The following is a 15,144-nucleotide window of genomic DNA, read 5'->3' as shown; positions in this document are numbered from 1 at the left end:
CATCTATTTGCATAATGAATGCATATTATGATTACATCATATGAATATGAAGGTTATCAATCTGGCACGCTGTTTCTATTTCTAGATTATCACTAGCCTATTCGTGGGAAGATGACAAAATTAAAATGTATTAAACAAATTTACCTATTAAATTTATTTTACTTAATAATGATAAAACATTGGAAAATGTCATAAATATCTGTAAAATAAGTTAGTTAGGCGTATTAGTTTTGCTTAAACGGCTGCAAAAATCAAACATGTAATATTCAAGTAGAATGTCCTCCATATCTGATACTGCTCTGACTTTTCTTGGCATTAAAGTGTACACAGTTCACAACCCTGTATGTTTGATGGGGTGTGATGCTCAACTTGTTGATTTTGTATTACAGGTGTGAAATGATGACACTATTGATAAAGCACCTTTCACACACCTTCAGCACTCGTTCATCCCAAAAAACTGCTCAGACAGCATGGTGACATTGATACAATGTTGAGTTTTGATCATCCAAACCATCATTTTGGTTGAGATTGACATTTCAGTGTTTAAAGTAAGTTGGATCAGCATTGAAATTGTGAGTGTATCACATGAGTGGGAGACAGTGATTTAGTAGTTGATGACCACATGATCCTGCAGATTTGTATCTCTGCTGAACACTAGTGGATGTTTCTCAATCAGTTCATGATGGGTGTTTTCAATTGCTTTACCTGATTTGCTCCACTTTGGGCTTGGTTTAGGGGTGGACCCTCGTGATTTTAGACTTGTTCGAGATGCATCAGCGCTGCACAGACAGATCGGCGTGTGACATCAAAGTACCACGAGAATGATTCAAAAGCATAAGGATTCATCTGGTCTCCAAACGCTCTCGCAGTACTTTGGTGTCATACACCGATCGGTCTGCACAGCGCTGATGCATCTCGAACAAACCTTTTAGCAAGTCTATTGAAAAATGGTTGAAACACACCAATTGTAGTTTGAAAATGCACACTGATTGGTAAACACCGATTTTGGTTATGTATGCACACTTCTTAGTAGTCTAATCAATTCCACGTCATTCGAGAGAAAACACAGGTATACAGTAGTGTTGTTCATTGAATCACCTGTTTTTTAGTGCTTGTTATTTGCATTTGATTTATTGTTACGGAATCTAATAAGATTTATTTAAAAAAGTGAATAAACTATCCATTTTCAAGTGCACACATCATGCTTTAGTAATATTTATTAGGAATTTTATGATTAAAGTTCCAACAACATTTCTTGAAGTGCAAGTGACATGAACGTGAGCAAGAATGTCATACTTCACACATACTGTAGCACCTTGACTTCTTTCCTTTAATAGGGATGAAGGCAGATGAGGACGGACAATTAAAAAAAAAAATGAGAAGCACCCTCTTGATAAACGTGACATTGATCATGAGTTGTAGTCAATAGGATTATCACCTGACTTGGGACTTGATGCAATCCTGTGCCTTACCTTCTGCTCCCTCATTACTGCTTAATCAGGTAATCATTCATATTCCTGAATCTGTATTAAATTTGAGGAATGTAACTGAGCTCCGTCAGTTTAGGCCCCGTCCACACGGAGACGCGTTTTTGTGAATATGCACAAATTTTGTATCGTATAGGCGTTCCGTCCACACGGATCCGGCGTTTTCGGAAGGTGAAACTCTCTTCTCACTCCTGCCTGGAAGTGTTCATTGATCCTAATGACCTTGATTAGCTGCTTCAGGTGTGTTTAATTAGTGCTGGAGATAAACTTGGGTGGAAACTTTCCTATAGTGTTATTGAAGTGTTGATAAATAGATTCAATATACATAATTTTAACAGTATTATAAATATAGTTTAGCAATTTATAAAAAAGTGAACCATATTGTGTTTAGCATATTAACATTCTTGAATGTGATTGTATGACAACTGAATTGACTTGCTCTTAAGTAACATCATGCTTTCTTTTTCAGATTTCAAGGACCCAAAGGAAAAGAGGCGGTCGTCTGATGCAAGCCAGATTTTGAAAACTTGAGCCATTGGACCACCTGTAGTTATAATGACATCAGATTTCTGAAACTAACTAGTTTTAATGTTTTTGTCCTTTTTGCCCCACTCTTAAAGAATTAAATTTTCTCTCTCTTTGTCATTGATTGTGTTACACTGTCAAATATAATAAAGCGACTCAACTGCTGGAAAGGATTTATTTATATTTTAAAAGGTTTCCCCAAACTTTGAAATGGTCAGAATTTTGTTGACGTACCATTGAAGTGTACCTGAAATATTAACGTTTCAACATTTACTTGCATCAGATCTCAACATTATTTTATGTTGACATTTCAGTTGTACTTTCAATGTACCAACAAAAGTGATTTAGAATCAACATAATATTAACATTGATCAAACGATATTTACCAATGATTATTTTTGTTCATTTCAAAGCTAATTCAACATTAGTGATGTAGAATCATAGTGTAATGATAATTCAATGCCATTACCACTGATTTTCATTATTGTTTCATTAATTGCGGGTGCAACGGTGATATTGAACCAACATCTCTTTGTCATGTTAATTCAATGAAATTAGCATTGATGCATCAACACTGACTCAATATTGTTTCAATGATTATATGCTTTTGAAAGCTGCTCATAACTGCTGGTCTAAGATCAGTTTTCTCCATAATAAAAGAATATTGGCAAAACTCTGGTGTTTTGAGTGGATTCTGAGTTCTGCACGCTCTCAAATCCTCACATTATAACATGCAACTATGTAAATAGGAGATTTATTGTGCATCATCTTCACTGATTATAACATAACTTGTAAGATCATGGTGAAGATGAATGACCACCTTTTAATGATTATAAAAGGTGATGCGCTCTTTGCGAGCTTTCTGCCATGCCAAATCCTGCATATAGCATGCTTGTTTTTCTGTTCAAATCAACAGTGGTTTATGAACGTAGATGCTTTAATAACAAATAATTTATCATTTATGCTGGGAGGCTGTGCAGTGACACGTCACTGGAGACTATTTCAAAGAAATCTATTTTAATGTTCTTAAAGGGGAAGTGCATATCCTCATGGTGTTTTTGGTGTCGTTTTAATATAGAAATTGGTCTATTTCAGATATATTATGTCAGGGGTGTCCAAGTTCGGTCACTGTCCTGCAGAGTTTAGCTCCAGCTTGCCTCAATACACCTGCCTGAAAGTTTCTAGTATGCCTAATTAGACCTTGATTAGCTGGTTCAGGTGTGTTTAATTAGGGTTGGAGCTAAACTCTGCAGGACAGTGACCCTCCAGGACCTGAGTTTGGACACCCCTGTATTAGGCTAAATACAGGATGTTATTGTTTTGGCGAATGTGTTTCTCAGATCATAAAAAAGTGTGCCCCCCTATGAAGACGAAATACAGTACTGCTTGAATTTGTTGTTTCATGGACTACACTGGCATTCATTAGACACCTACTTTTTTTAACTTCTCCCAGATCATCTTCAGACCATTCCGACACAAAAAGACGGAATTCAGTTTGATTCATCACACCATTCTCAAATAACTGGCGAACAAATTTGACGAAGAGCATGTCAAAATGGACATGAAGCAATATCTCCACAATACTTTAGTGTATTTAGACCCAACTTGGGGTGCGTTCCATTTCGCTTTTAGACATACACTCACAAACTTCCCTAAGCACTTCCCCTCGGGGGAATTCCTGCCAACATTTAGAAGTGAGTTCCACTTTGTCAAGTGAGAGAGGGAAGTTTATGTGGACAGACCCTCGTCCCCTCGATTTTGACAGAGCCAGCGAGTCTACTCCAATGTACACTTCAATCAGCTCTACAATTCAACTTGATTGTGATGTCACAGCAGATCGCGCTTAACTGTAGTGTATGATATTTTAATTATTTTGAGAATTAATTACATAATAGTGTATAATATATTAATTATGTTGAGATTTAATCGCATAATACTTGTAGATACCTTATGTTCACAGACAAAGGGCATAGTGAAGGGCATAAAAATTTGTAGTGGAACTCAGCTTTGGTGTTTGTTTTGACAACCATGGCCTGAAGATACCTGCTCGATTTTGATTAAAAGTAATAAGCAATAATGTCACATTACTTTTACACATTAAACATCACTTTTCTTCCCTATTGTGTCGTATATCTGAGTGAGATGGCTTCTCAAACAAGAACAAATGTAGGGCGGGGCTTGATTTTGTCAGTGGGGAATTGATTGGATGGTTGTGGTTTGCTATTGGTGGATCTCATGTGAGTGACAGGTTGCTCCGCCCTCATCATCAGAGAAAAGAAGAGATGTCACTGCAAGAGGGAAGTTATTTTGATTCAAGATTATGAGGGAAAATGTGTTTTAAAAAAAATAATGATGTGCACAGACAAATCTACGGAGCCCCGCACATGACATGCAAGAAAAAAAAGTAAATCGTTCGCATGATTTACTATTTCATTCGCTCGATTTGCTAAATCGTGCACATTTATGAATTCGTTCCTTTGATTCATAAATCATACCTATGATTTAGCAAATCGAGGGAATGAATTAGTAAATTGTGCGCACAATTTAGCCTATTTTTCATGTCATGTGCAGGGCTCCGTATAAATAATTTATAATAAATACTGCAATATAGAGTGGATGATGTAAATTTGCAGGCAAACCCGGTTCTCTCAACAAATGAACACAACTTATGAATTTTGATTTTTTCAAATAAAACAAATTACAAAAATATTACAAATATGCAGAGAGAGAGAGAGGGAAAAAAACTTAATGTGGCTATGCCAAATAGTTCCACATGTAAAATGTCTATAAACTGCAGTAAAGTCTGTTATTACTGTAATTTTAATGATGTGGTTTGATAGTTAAAGTGTGCAGTAAGTAATGGTTAGTTTCTGTTATTGGTTAAAGTGTGTGAAGGGTCTGATCGTGTCGCTCCGCCCTAAATCAGACAGGAAGTGAATTGAGACAGACTAAGAACAGGCCAGAGTTTTACACACACTTTCATGAAATAAACTCATGAAACATCAGCTGAACACATCACCGCACAACACTCACATCTGACGCGCCGCAGACGGAAGAAACTCCGCGCGTGAGATGAGATTAGATATGCACGGTACTCTTCTGAACTAGTTTAACCAGCTCTGCACACGAGGAGAAACGTGGTGAGTGTCTCATTAAAAGTGTGTTTGTGGTGCGCTCGTTATATTACTCGTAATAGCGCTTCGTTTGATGTCGCGAGCTCGTAAGAGTTCGGCGGATGTGATTTGATGACGTGTTACTGACTCTGTAAGTTTTGTTCAACTCATGACTGATGAGAGCGACTTAAATCTGCTCATCCTGTGAGTTTGTGACTGTTGCAGGACAAACCCCAAAATTACCTGTACTTTACCATAGTACTTTAGCCAGCAGAACTAACAGTATGACTTCACACTGGAGTAATATAAAGTATAAAGGCATGGATTTTTGGACAGTTTTTAACTAATCAATGATGTATTATAGGTACCAGTTTTTATACCTCTGATCTATTTTCTGAAATATTAAAAATAATGCTGTCCCATTTTTATATTAAGTGCCTTTAACTACTTTGTACTCACTGATTCTTAAGGGACCAGACATGTTTTAGTAGTTAGTTTTTATTATTTAATAATACATTATTTTTAAACTGATGCAAAGGTCTCAGATAATGAACCATGTAAGGGAACAGAAAAATGCACATTTATTCACTTCGGAACGTAATTTGTGTCAGCCCCGTCAGACGCATTAAAAAGCATGATATTTTCATTTGGTCCATCCAACAACAGTGTAAAGTCTTCAATTTTATGTAATAATGGTGCTCAATAAAGGAGCTAATTGAAAAGATTTATACTCTATTTTTGTTTTTGTTTTCTTGGGCTAGGGCTATTATGAGCAATCCAGTTCCTAAATTCCTTCTTTTTAATATTAAACACATATAACCAATGTTCTTCGTTAAATCAGACATTATATCATGTAGTTCAGTTGATGTTTTAATATTTTAACACAATAGATTGAAAAAAGAATAAGACATATCTTTCAAAATTAAAAAAAACCTTCAACTGCCGGAGTTGACAAATACTGCCGGAGTTGAAAAATACTGCCGGAGTTGACAATTCCTGATGGTATTGACAAATCCTGATGGTGTTGATGAATCCTGCCGGAGTTGACAAATCCTGCCGGTGTTGACAGATCCTGCCGGTGTTGACAAAAACTGACGTGCTAAATACTGATGATGTTGACAAATCCTGATGAAGTTGACAAATATTGACGGAGTTGACGAAGGTCCAGCTGTGGCCAAATATACAGTATAAATAGAATCATGAAACAACATTAGAAGAATTCCTCATATGCAAAAAACATATTAAATCACATTATATAGACTTTTTGAGAGCCGTTGTCAACCATCAGACATAAAACCTGACAGAGTTGACGTCTGACGGAGTTGAGAAAACTGAATATTTTTCCACCTTAACCACGTGTTGTTCAGTGGAGCAATTTTGTTTTCTTTCTCAGTTGTAGCTGCCTTAATAAACATATCAAAAATGACAAGATTTATCCCACAACTATTTACAGAAACTATTACACCGGGATGACGGAGTTGACATGTTAAATCTGTGACCGCAGAGACTTCAACATTGTTTGTATAAAATATTAAAAAATATAAAACTTCCAGGACTATGTGTCCTACTGTGAGATCCACAATGAGCAGGAAACAGTAAGTGCTCCTCAGAGATAAAGATGACCATGACATCTGATTTATTCACAATTATAAAAAATCCTGACGGAGTTGACGCAAAGTGAGGACACAACTTTGATAGCCATTTTTTTGTTGAAAATATAATTCAAGACTTACATTTTTGTATTGTTTGATATATTACAGATCTCTGCCTTTCAATTTAAATGTATATTTTTTAATTTGTTTGGCAATTTTACATTGTGACCTCATGCTGAGGACAGGCTAAATTACATGTATTTTCCAAGTATAGAGCATGTATTTAAATAATACTAACAAAATTATTAAAAATAAAAGCAATGAATGTCCTGAGTATCCAGATTTCCTTTAGATGGAACTTTTTAAGTATTTTTTACTTTGGTGAATTGACTTATTTTTAACATTAAGAGGGCTTTTGTGTGTAGGACATGTTTTGTCCCTTATCTCAAGAATCAGTGTACTAACATTTAATCATTTGATTCAGTGCAGTTATTGTGTATGTCCATGTTTTTTAAACTGTACTTACTGTGTTGAAGCATTGTTGAGCCAATCACAGTGGAGTTCTCCAGAGAGGCGTGTCATAACATGCAGTTTTCTGCAGGTGATGGAGCAGGAGAGCATAGTGCAGTACGAGCCAGTGGCGGAGATCGGCGGCGGCGCTTACGGTACCGTGTACAAGGCTCGTGATCGAGACAGCGGGCAGTTTGTGGCTCTGAAGAGTGTGAGAGTGCAGACCAATCAGGACGGCCTTCCTCTGTCCACGGTCCGAGAGGTGGCACTGCTCAAGCGGCTGGAGCAGTTCGACCACCCCAACATCGTCAGGTACCAGAACATGTGTGTGCATGTCCTGATCAACAGTCATGCGTGCTTCCAGGCATTAAAGGTGCAGTAAGCAATTTCAAAATGGATCGGATCGAGCACCACAACACACTTGTAGCCAATCGGCAGAAGGGGGCGTGTCCACTTATGATGGGGGAGGAGAGTGTACCAATCATCAGTAGGGGGCGTGTCCACTCATGATGGGGGAGTAGAGTGTGAGCCAATCAGCATTAGGGGGCGTGCCCACTCATGATAGGGGAGGAGAGAGTGAGCCAATCAGCATTAGGGGGAGTGTCTACTCATGATAGGGGAGGAGTGAGCCAATCAGCAGTAGGGGGAGTGTCCACTCATGATAGGGGAGGAGAGAGTGAGCCAATCAGCATTAGGGGGCGTGCCCACTCATAATAGGGGAGGAGAGAGTGAGCCAATCAGCATTAGGGGGCGTGCCCACTCATAATAGGGGAGGAGAGAGTGAGCCAATCAGCAGTAGGGGGAGTGTACACTCATGATGGGGAAGGAGAGAGCCAATCAGCAGTAGGGGGCGTGTCTCAATATATGAGGACATGAACACAGGAACTTCATCTCCACAGCTGCTCTGAGAGTCACTTCACAAGATTTTCACCGTTTCATTTGAGAAAATCTACCGTCAAATTAACACTGAAACTAAAACTGAAAGACAAACCGTCAAAATAAAAGTTTGGTTGAACTTCAAGAAATTATGATAGAAATATATCACTACTGTAGCCTACACTAAAATGTACTTCTGAAAGTAATAATAATACTAATATTATTTCTAAGGAATATCATACAACCAAGATATTTTTTCATCCATGTTTTAAATTTACACATTTCTGTTGTGCAGCATCTTATTTGACAAGATAAAAATGCAATGTTTGTTGTAAATTAACTGTTATATTTTCATTTGATTTACATTTTAAAAACTTGATTTAAATTGTTAAAGTTTATGTAAATTTGTATTAAATCATAAAATACGGAATACTCAGGAACGGGTAATTGCTGTTGTCCTATTCAGTAACAGAGTGAGACAAAATAAAACAAAATATGACACTAATATAAATGATACATTCCATATAAATACATCCGGGACATTCAGATGTGTGATGTATTGTGTGTGATCAGGCTCATGGACGTGTGCGCCACGCTGAGAACAGACCAGGAGACAAAAGTGACTCTAGTGTTTGAGCACGTGGATCAGGACCTCAGGACGTACCTGGAGAAAGTGCCGGCGCCCGGACTGCCCATCCACCAGATCAGAGTAAGACGTGCTCAAACACTGCAGTTATTTGAACCGGAGAGGTTTGTGTCATCTGTCTGAGCAATAAGGAAAAAGGAAGTCCGGGCTGATCCAGATGTTTATTTTCATATTTCACCTCAAATGTAGATCAAGTACAAATGTTTGTTTGTGGTTCAGGGATTTAATTCGATATACAGTGAAGGAAGTTCAGACTCGTTCAGATGCTCAGAAATGAGTTTTCAGACTGACATCAATCCAATCTTTTCTGTCAAGCACTGTGGTGTAAAATATGATTCAGAAAGACTCACTACTACTACATTGTAATGAACCTTTGTTATTTTTTTAATTATTTAATTCAGCAGTAGCATGAAAGCACTGCACTAGTTTGAAGGAGATCAATACCGTTCAAAGGTTCGGGGTCAGTAAGATTATTTTTATTTTTTTTTTAAAGAAATTAATACTTTTATTCAGCAAGACTGTGTTAAAGGGATAGTTCACCCAAAAATGAAAATTTGATGTTTATCTGCTTACCCCCAGGGCATCCAAGATGTAGGTGACTTTGTTTCTTCAGTAGAACACAAATGATGATTTTTAACTGACCGCAACGGTTGGAGTTAAAAATCATCATTTGTGTTCTACTGAAGAAACAAAGTCACCTACATCTTGGATGCCCTGGGGGTAAGCAGATAAACATCAAATATTCATTTTTGGGTGAACTATCCCTTTAAAATTGATCAAAAGTGACAGTAAAGACTTTTATAATGTTACAAAAGATTCCATTTCAAATAAATGCTGTTCTTTTGAATTTTTTATTCATCAAAGAATCCTGAAAATAAAATCATAGTTTCCACAAATATTCAACTTTTTTAAACTTTAACATTGATAATAATCATAAATGTTTCTTGAGCAGCAAATCATCATATTAGAATGATTTCTGAAGGATCATGTGACACTGAAGACTGGAGTAATGATGCTGAAAATTCAGCTTTGATCACAGGAATAAATTACACTTTACTATATATTCACATAGAAAAACAGTTATTTTACTTTGGAATAATATTTCACTGTTTTTATTGTATTTATTTTGATCAAATAAATGCAGCCTTGCTGAGCAGAAGAGACTTTCAAAAACATAAAAAAAAAAATCAAACTCACGTTTACGTTAAGGGTTGTTACATTTCCAACACACACTTGTGGTGCTTGACCAATCACACGCACTAGGTCAGCTGGCCAATCAGAGCACTCTGAGCTTTTCAGAAGAGGAGGGGCTTTATAGAAATCAGAGCGTTTCAGCCAGACTGGTAATAGAGGTGCTGCAATAATGTACAGTATGTGAATAATAATGTGTTTTTTGAACATTAAAGCATGCTAACATATTCTTTTAACATCTAATAAACAAAATAATTAACTTTTAAAATAGCATCATATGACCGCTTTTAATATATTTTTGATTTATCTGAGAGTTGATCTGGTCAAACGCTGCCCTGTTTATTTCCAACTCGTCTATCTAATTGAATTCCTCATGATTTGAGTCCTTTAACATGTCTCAAAATAAAGATTACCACATCAACAGAAGGGCTTGAAAAGCTATAAAATGAAATGAAGAACCTGTGATCAAAACAGCCAAGACTGATATTGATAACTTTATTTTACAGTGTATTAAGAACAGTAAATTATGCATAATTACAAGCAACTAACACTCAAACAAACCCTAACCCTATAAGTAAATATATGATGTTAATTAAAGAGGCCATATTGTGTCCTTTTACAAAGTCTTGATGTTGTTTTTAGGTTTTCCTGCTTGAATGTTGATTATTTTCCTCATATTCTCCATTGTTCAGCTCCTCTCTTCCCAGTCTGTCAGTAACGCTCTGTTTAGTTTCTGTCTCTATGAAGCCCCTCCTTCTGAAAAGCACAATGTGCTCTGATTGGTCGGCTGAAGCAGTGTGTTGTGATTGGTGTTTGGGAAATGTCCCGCCCCTTACCATAACCGCCAGTTTCAACACACTACTAACTAACTCAACCAGGCCCCGCCCCTTTATTCTGCGTATGAATTATTTAAATGAGGAATATTGTGAAGAAAACTCAAGATGGAGGCGTTTCAGAAACACTGACACTGATATAGAGAAGAACTCTTTGGAACTTTACAGAGCTTTTTCATGATCAAACAGAAACATCAAACGCTAAAGAGAGATGAACATGGAAAAATCACAATAGGTGCTTTTTAATATTACTTACTTGACAGTAAAAGAAGGTGTAACCCGGATGTTATCAGCAGATGTGTTTGCATGTGATGCAGGACTTGATGCAGCAGTTGCTATGTGGTTTGGCGTTCTTGCACTCGAATCGGGTTCTCCATCGGGATCTGAAGCCGGAAAACATCCTGGTGACCAGCAGAGGGCAGGTGAAACTGGCCGACTTTGGTTTGGCGCGGATCTACAGCTGCCACATGGCGCTCACACCAGTGGTAAGAGACGCGCGGTCTCGTATCATCGACACCGATCACACACAAACACGTCTGATGATGTTTTCTCGGCTCAGGTTGTGACGTTGTGGTATCGCTCTCCTGAAGTGCTGCTCCAGACCACATACGCCACACCTGTGGACATCTGGAGCACCGGCTGCATCTTCGCTGAGATGTTCAGACGCACGTGAGTCTAAGCAGTGATGATTATAATGCGCTGTGTGTGTGTGTGTTTGTGTGTGTGTTTAATTGGGTGGAAAGCATCCTCCAGGCAGCTATAGATGCTCATGTTTTGACACAAAGTTTTAGTTCACCCAAAAATGTAAATTCTGTCATTTATTACTCACCCTCATGTCATTCCAAACCTGTAAGACCTTCGTTCATCTTCAGAACACAAATGAAGACATTTTTAATGAAATCTGAGAGGTTTCTGTCCTATATGGATTAGTTTTACGATCTCTTTATGAACTTTTTGAAGCGTCAAAGTGGTAGTATTTCAGATGGAGAGACAGAAAACTCAGATTTCGTCAAAAAGATCTTAATTTGTGCTCCGAAGAAGAAGGAAAGTCTTACTGGTTTGGAATGTTTAAATGATCACAGCTCTTAAATAAAGCAGCCCTTTAAGATTACGTACCCTATCAGTGCACTTGTTCTTTTATTTTGAAATGTCAAAACAGACATTATTTGCAGCTGTTTGTTACTGACAGTTCCCTTTTTATTGTAACAAATGTTCAGTTGAGTTTGGCAGAGTTTGCTGTTGATGTCACATAAAAGCGTTGCTGTTTGAGAAGCCCTACAAAAGACAGTGATAAAACTTTTCACAAGAATTTGTTTCATAGTTTCAACCTGATATGGTTATTTTTCTTTGTATTTTAAAGCAGTATTCTGTATTTCAAATATCTGCCTGCTGGTGGGATTCAGGTGGCATTAATAGAGTTACTTCTATTGTATTTAAAGGAAGGGTTTGACAATTTCTTATTTTCATCTGGAATATTGGTTTAGTATCGAATGAATGTTGTGGCAGGGTCACCACCGGTCCTTACAGTCTTAAATTTGATTAATGAATTTAAGACATTCTCACACAAATCTTAAATGGTACAACACAAATCTTCCTCGTTATTTTACAAGGTCTTAAATTTGGGAACAGAAATACGGGAATTATAATGCTGCCTTGTGATTTATAAACTTCAAAAGGCGATGATTTAAATAATTAAATATGTGAGTGCTGCACATTTAAAGTAAAAAGGAGGCGCTGTTGCACATTCTACAGACTCACGGTTTCAGACACTTCAAAATAAGAGTCCCAGTGTATTTCAAGTCCTGCATCCATCCTTTCTTTCTTTCTTCTCTGGTTATTATTGGTATTTTGGTTACACAGTAAACTCTTGTATCTTCTCTCTGGGCTGAGTTCATTATTTAACACATTCACTAGATTTTTACTAATATCAGCACAATAATCTGGTTGATTTCTTTAAACATTATTATTGCATCAGTAAAATCTAATATTGCTCAACCTCTAATTCTAATGATCTATTATATATTGTTAGATAAACCATTTAAATACATATTCATATATTGAATTTAATGTGCCTTGAGTATTTTTACATTTGCTCGTTGAATGTGAACTGCAGCCTGTTTAATCATTAAAAAAAAAAAAAAAAAAAATTGTGTAAGTTTGTTCTGTATGGACAACTGCAAATAACTAAATCTGTGCAAGTTCTAAAAGGTCTTATTTTAAAGTTTGATTTTAAAAACTGCAGAAACCCTTTGTTTTATGAATGTGTTTATGTAGCATTGCTTAATGACCTTTAATGTTGACTTCATTGGCTTTCTAATGCTTATTTCCCCATAAGGTCTGTTGATTTGTGATTAATTCATTATTTATTTATGGCTTTCAGACCGCTCTTCTGTGGAGATTCAGAGGTGGACCAGCTGGGGAAGATTTTTGCGTAAGTAAAAACAGACACACTCGTGTTAGAGAGACTGAATGACAAAGACGCTGAACATTCAACACCAGACTCCTCAACGATGACCGTGTGCTTTTCAAATCCGCATGTGATTAATAATGACGTGTGTTGATTGACAGGGTGATCGGCCTGCCGTCTGAAGACGAGTGGCCGACTGATGTCACTCTGTCCCGTCAGAACTTCAGCCCTCAAAACCCTCAGCCAATCACAGACTGTGTTCCTGAGATCAGCGAGAAGGGGGCGAAGCTCTTGCTGGTGTGTTTACGTTCAATATCACTTCACTTATAGCTACAGTTTTACCAGAGTAAAAACATTGTCAGAGTAAATGAAGTAAATGAGCTGTAAAAAGTGATTTAAGATGATTTTTTAAGAGAAGAAATGATCATATATTCTTAGATTCTCACTTCAAAAATCAGGGTGTATTATTGTTAACTAAAATTAAAACCATAAAACTAACTTTTTTGTTACTTGAAATAAACATAAACTGAAATAAATAAAATAGTTTTAAAAATGTACTTGTTTTATTTCATCTCATTTAGTTTAACTGGAAGTACTAAAATAACTAAAATTGAAATAAATATAGTTCTTATTAATTGCAAAAGATAATGAAAATTACTAAAATGAAAATGTAAAATATTTAAATAAAAACTCATTCAAAAATAGTATTATTTTAGCTTTATTAATATTTTGAATTAGCTTTTATTTTTATGTTTTTATGTTAATTTTTGTTTCATTTTTAGGTTGTTTCGTTATGTGCTTTTTAAAATATTGCTATTTAGGTTTAATTTATTTATTTTAGTTTTAGTTAGTTTTCATTTTTATTTATTTCAAGTTCATAATTTTAGTGCTTATTTCAGTTTATAAGGCAACATTTCAATTTTTTAGTTTGTTTTTCAACTAATATTTTATATTTTGTTTTAAGCTTCATTTTAATTAACAGAAATGTTTGTAATGGTTTTAGTTAACGATGATAACCCTGATTAAAAACTGTAATTGTATATCAGTGATATTGAAACAGCTCAGATGATCCCTGAAGATACGGTTGTGACTCTTGATCTTCCTCTGTCTTGACAGGAAATGCTGACCTTCGACCCGCTGAAGCGAATCTCTGCGCTGAATGCTTTGGAGCATCCGTTCTTTACAGAATGAGCGTTTCATTCCCATCATTCACTGCAGCCTGGGACCATCGAGAGTTCTTCTCTGCCTCATACTTAAGAACTGAATAGTCAACCATGCCCGTTTGTGTGTGTAAACGTGTTCGTCTGTGACTCGTCTGTGAGCGGTTTCACTGCCTGTGTGGAGTGTTGTACATGATGAGGAGGATTTGAGTGTCCTATTCGCCTGTGATGATAGACCTGAACTATTTCTCTTCCTTTACAGGGGATCATTATCATTAGCAGGTGTAAACTGCCTTCCACTCTTATCTCTCATCCAGCATCTGATTCCACAGCTGCTCTGTTTGTTTCCACAGAGAAAATAGATAAACCAGATAAACCGGCCCCTGAAGCTCACTGATCTCAAACCAAGAACTGCTAACATCAGGGGTCGGGGGTCACGTCCTCACTGCGTAAAGTCTGACGCAAAACCAAACGACCATAAGCTGTCCACACCAACTTCACCATTTCTATTCTTTCCCATCCAACTGAAATAAAATGCTTTCATTTATAAATGTTTTTTCTCTATTGGTTTATTCATCATTAGGGTTGGGTATCGTTTGAATTTTGACAATTCTGAAAAAAACTAGACATTCACATTTATTCTAAGTCTTATTGCAAAACAATTAATTGTAGCTGAATATCATGAACAAAAGTGAACAGGCTAAAAAGGAACGTTTGTCTGTGGTTTAAAAATACCATAGCAAAAACAACTAGCCTAACTAATATACATTTCAAGCATTATTAAAGACAAGAAAACATTTTTAA

At 36.6% G+C, this 15,144-nt stretch overlaps 1 protein-coding gene across 1 annotated transcript; it reads left to right on the top strand.

The window, feature by feature from the left end:
- The first annotated feature begins 4,916 nt into the window (after positions 1-4,916).
- cdk4 (cyclin-dependent kinase 4) lies at positions 4,917-14,891 on the top strand. The gene is made up of 8 exons (XM_051913101.1): positions 4,917-5,152; positions 7,319-7,539; positions 8,677-8,812; positions 11,091-11,258; positions 11,333-11,442; positions 13,154-13,204; positions 13,342-13,477; positions 14,297-14,891. Exons 2-8 carry the CDS (start codon positions 7,322-7,324, stop codon positions 14,369-14,371), a joined length of 894 nt encoding a protein of 297 aa, XP_051769061.1. The 5' UTR covers positions 4,917-5,152; positions 7,319-7,321; the 3' UTR covers positions 14,372-14,891.
- The last annotated feature ends 253 nt before the right edge of the window (positions 14,892-15,144 follow it).

The sequence above is a fragment of the Ctenopharyngodon idella genome, chromosome 11 (assembly GCF_019924925.1).
Source record: "Ctenopharyngodon idella isolate HZGC_01 chromosome 11, HZGC01, whole genome shotgun sequence".
In the NCBI taxonomy this organism is placed as follows: Eukaryota; Metazoa; Chordata; class Actinopteri; order Cypriniformes; family Xenocyprididae; genus Ctenopharyngodon; species Ctenopharyngodon idella.
Note: the sequence above shows the minus strand (reverse complement) of the source record. Positions and strands in the feature narration are given on the sequence as shown.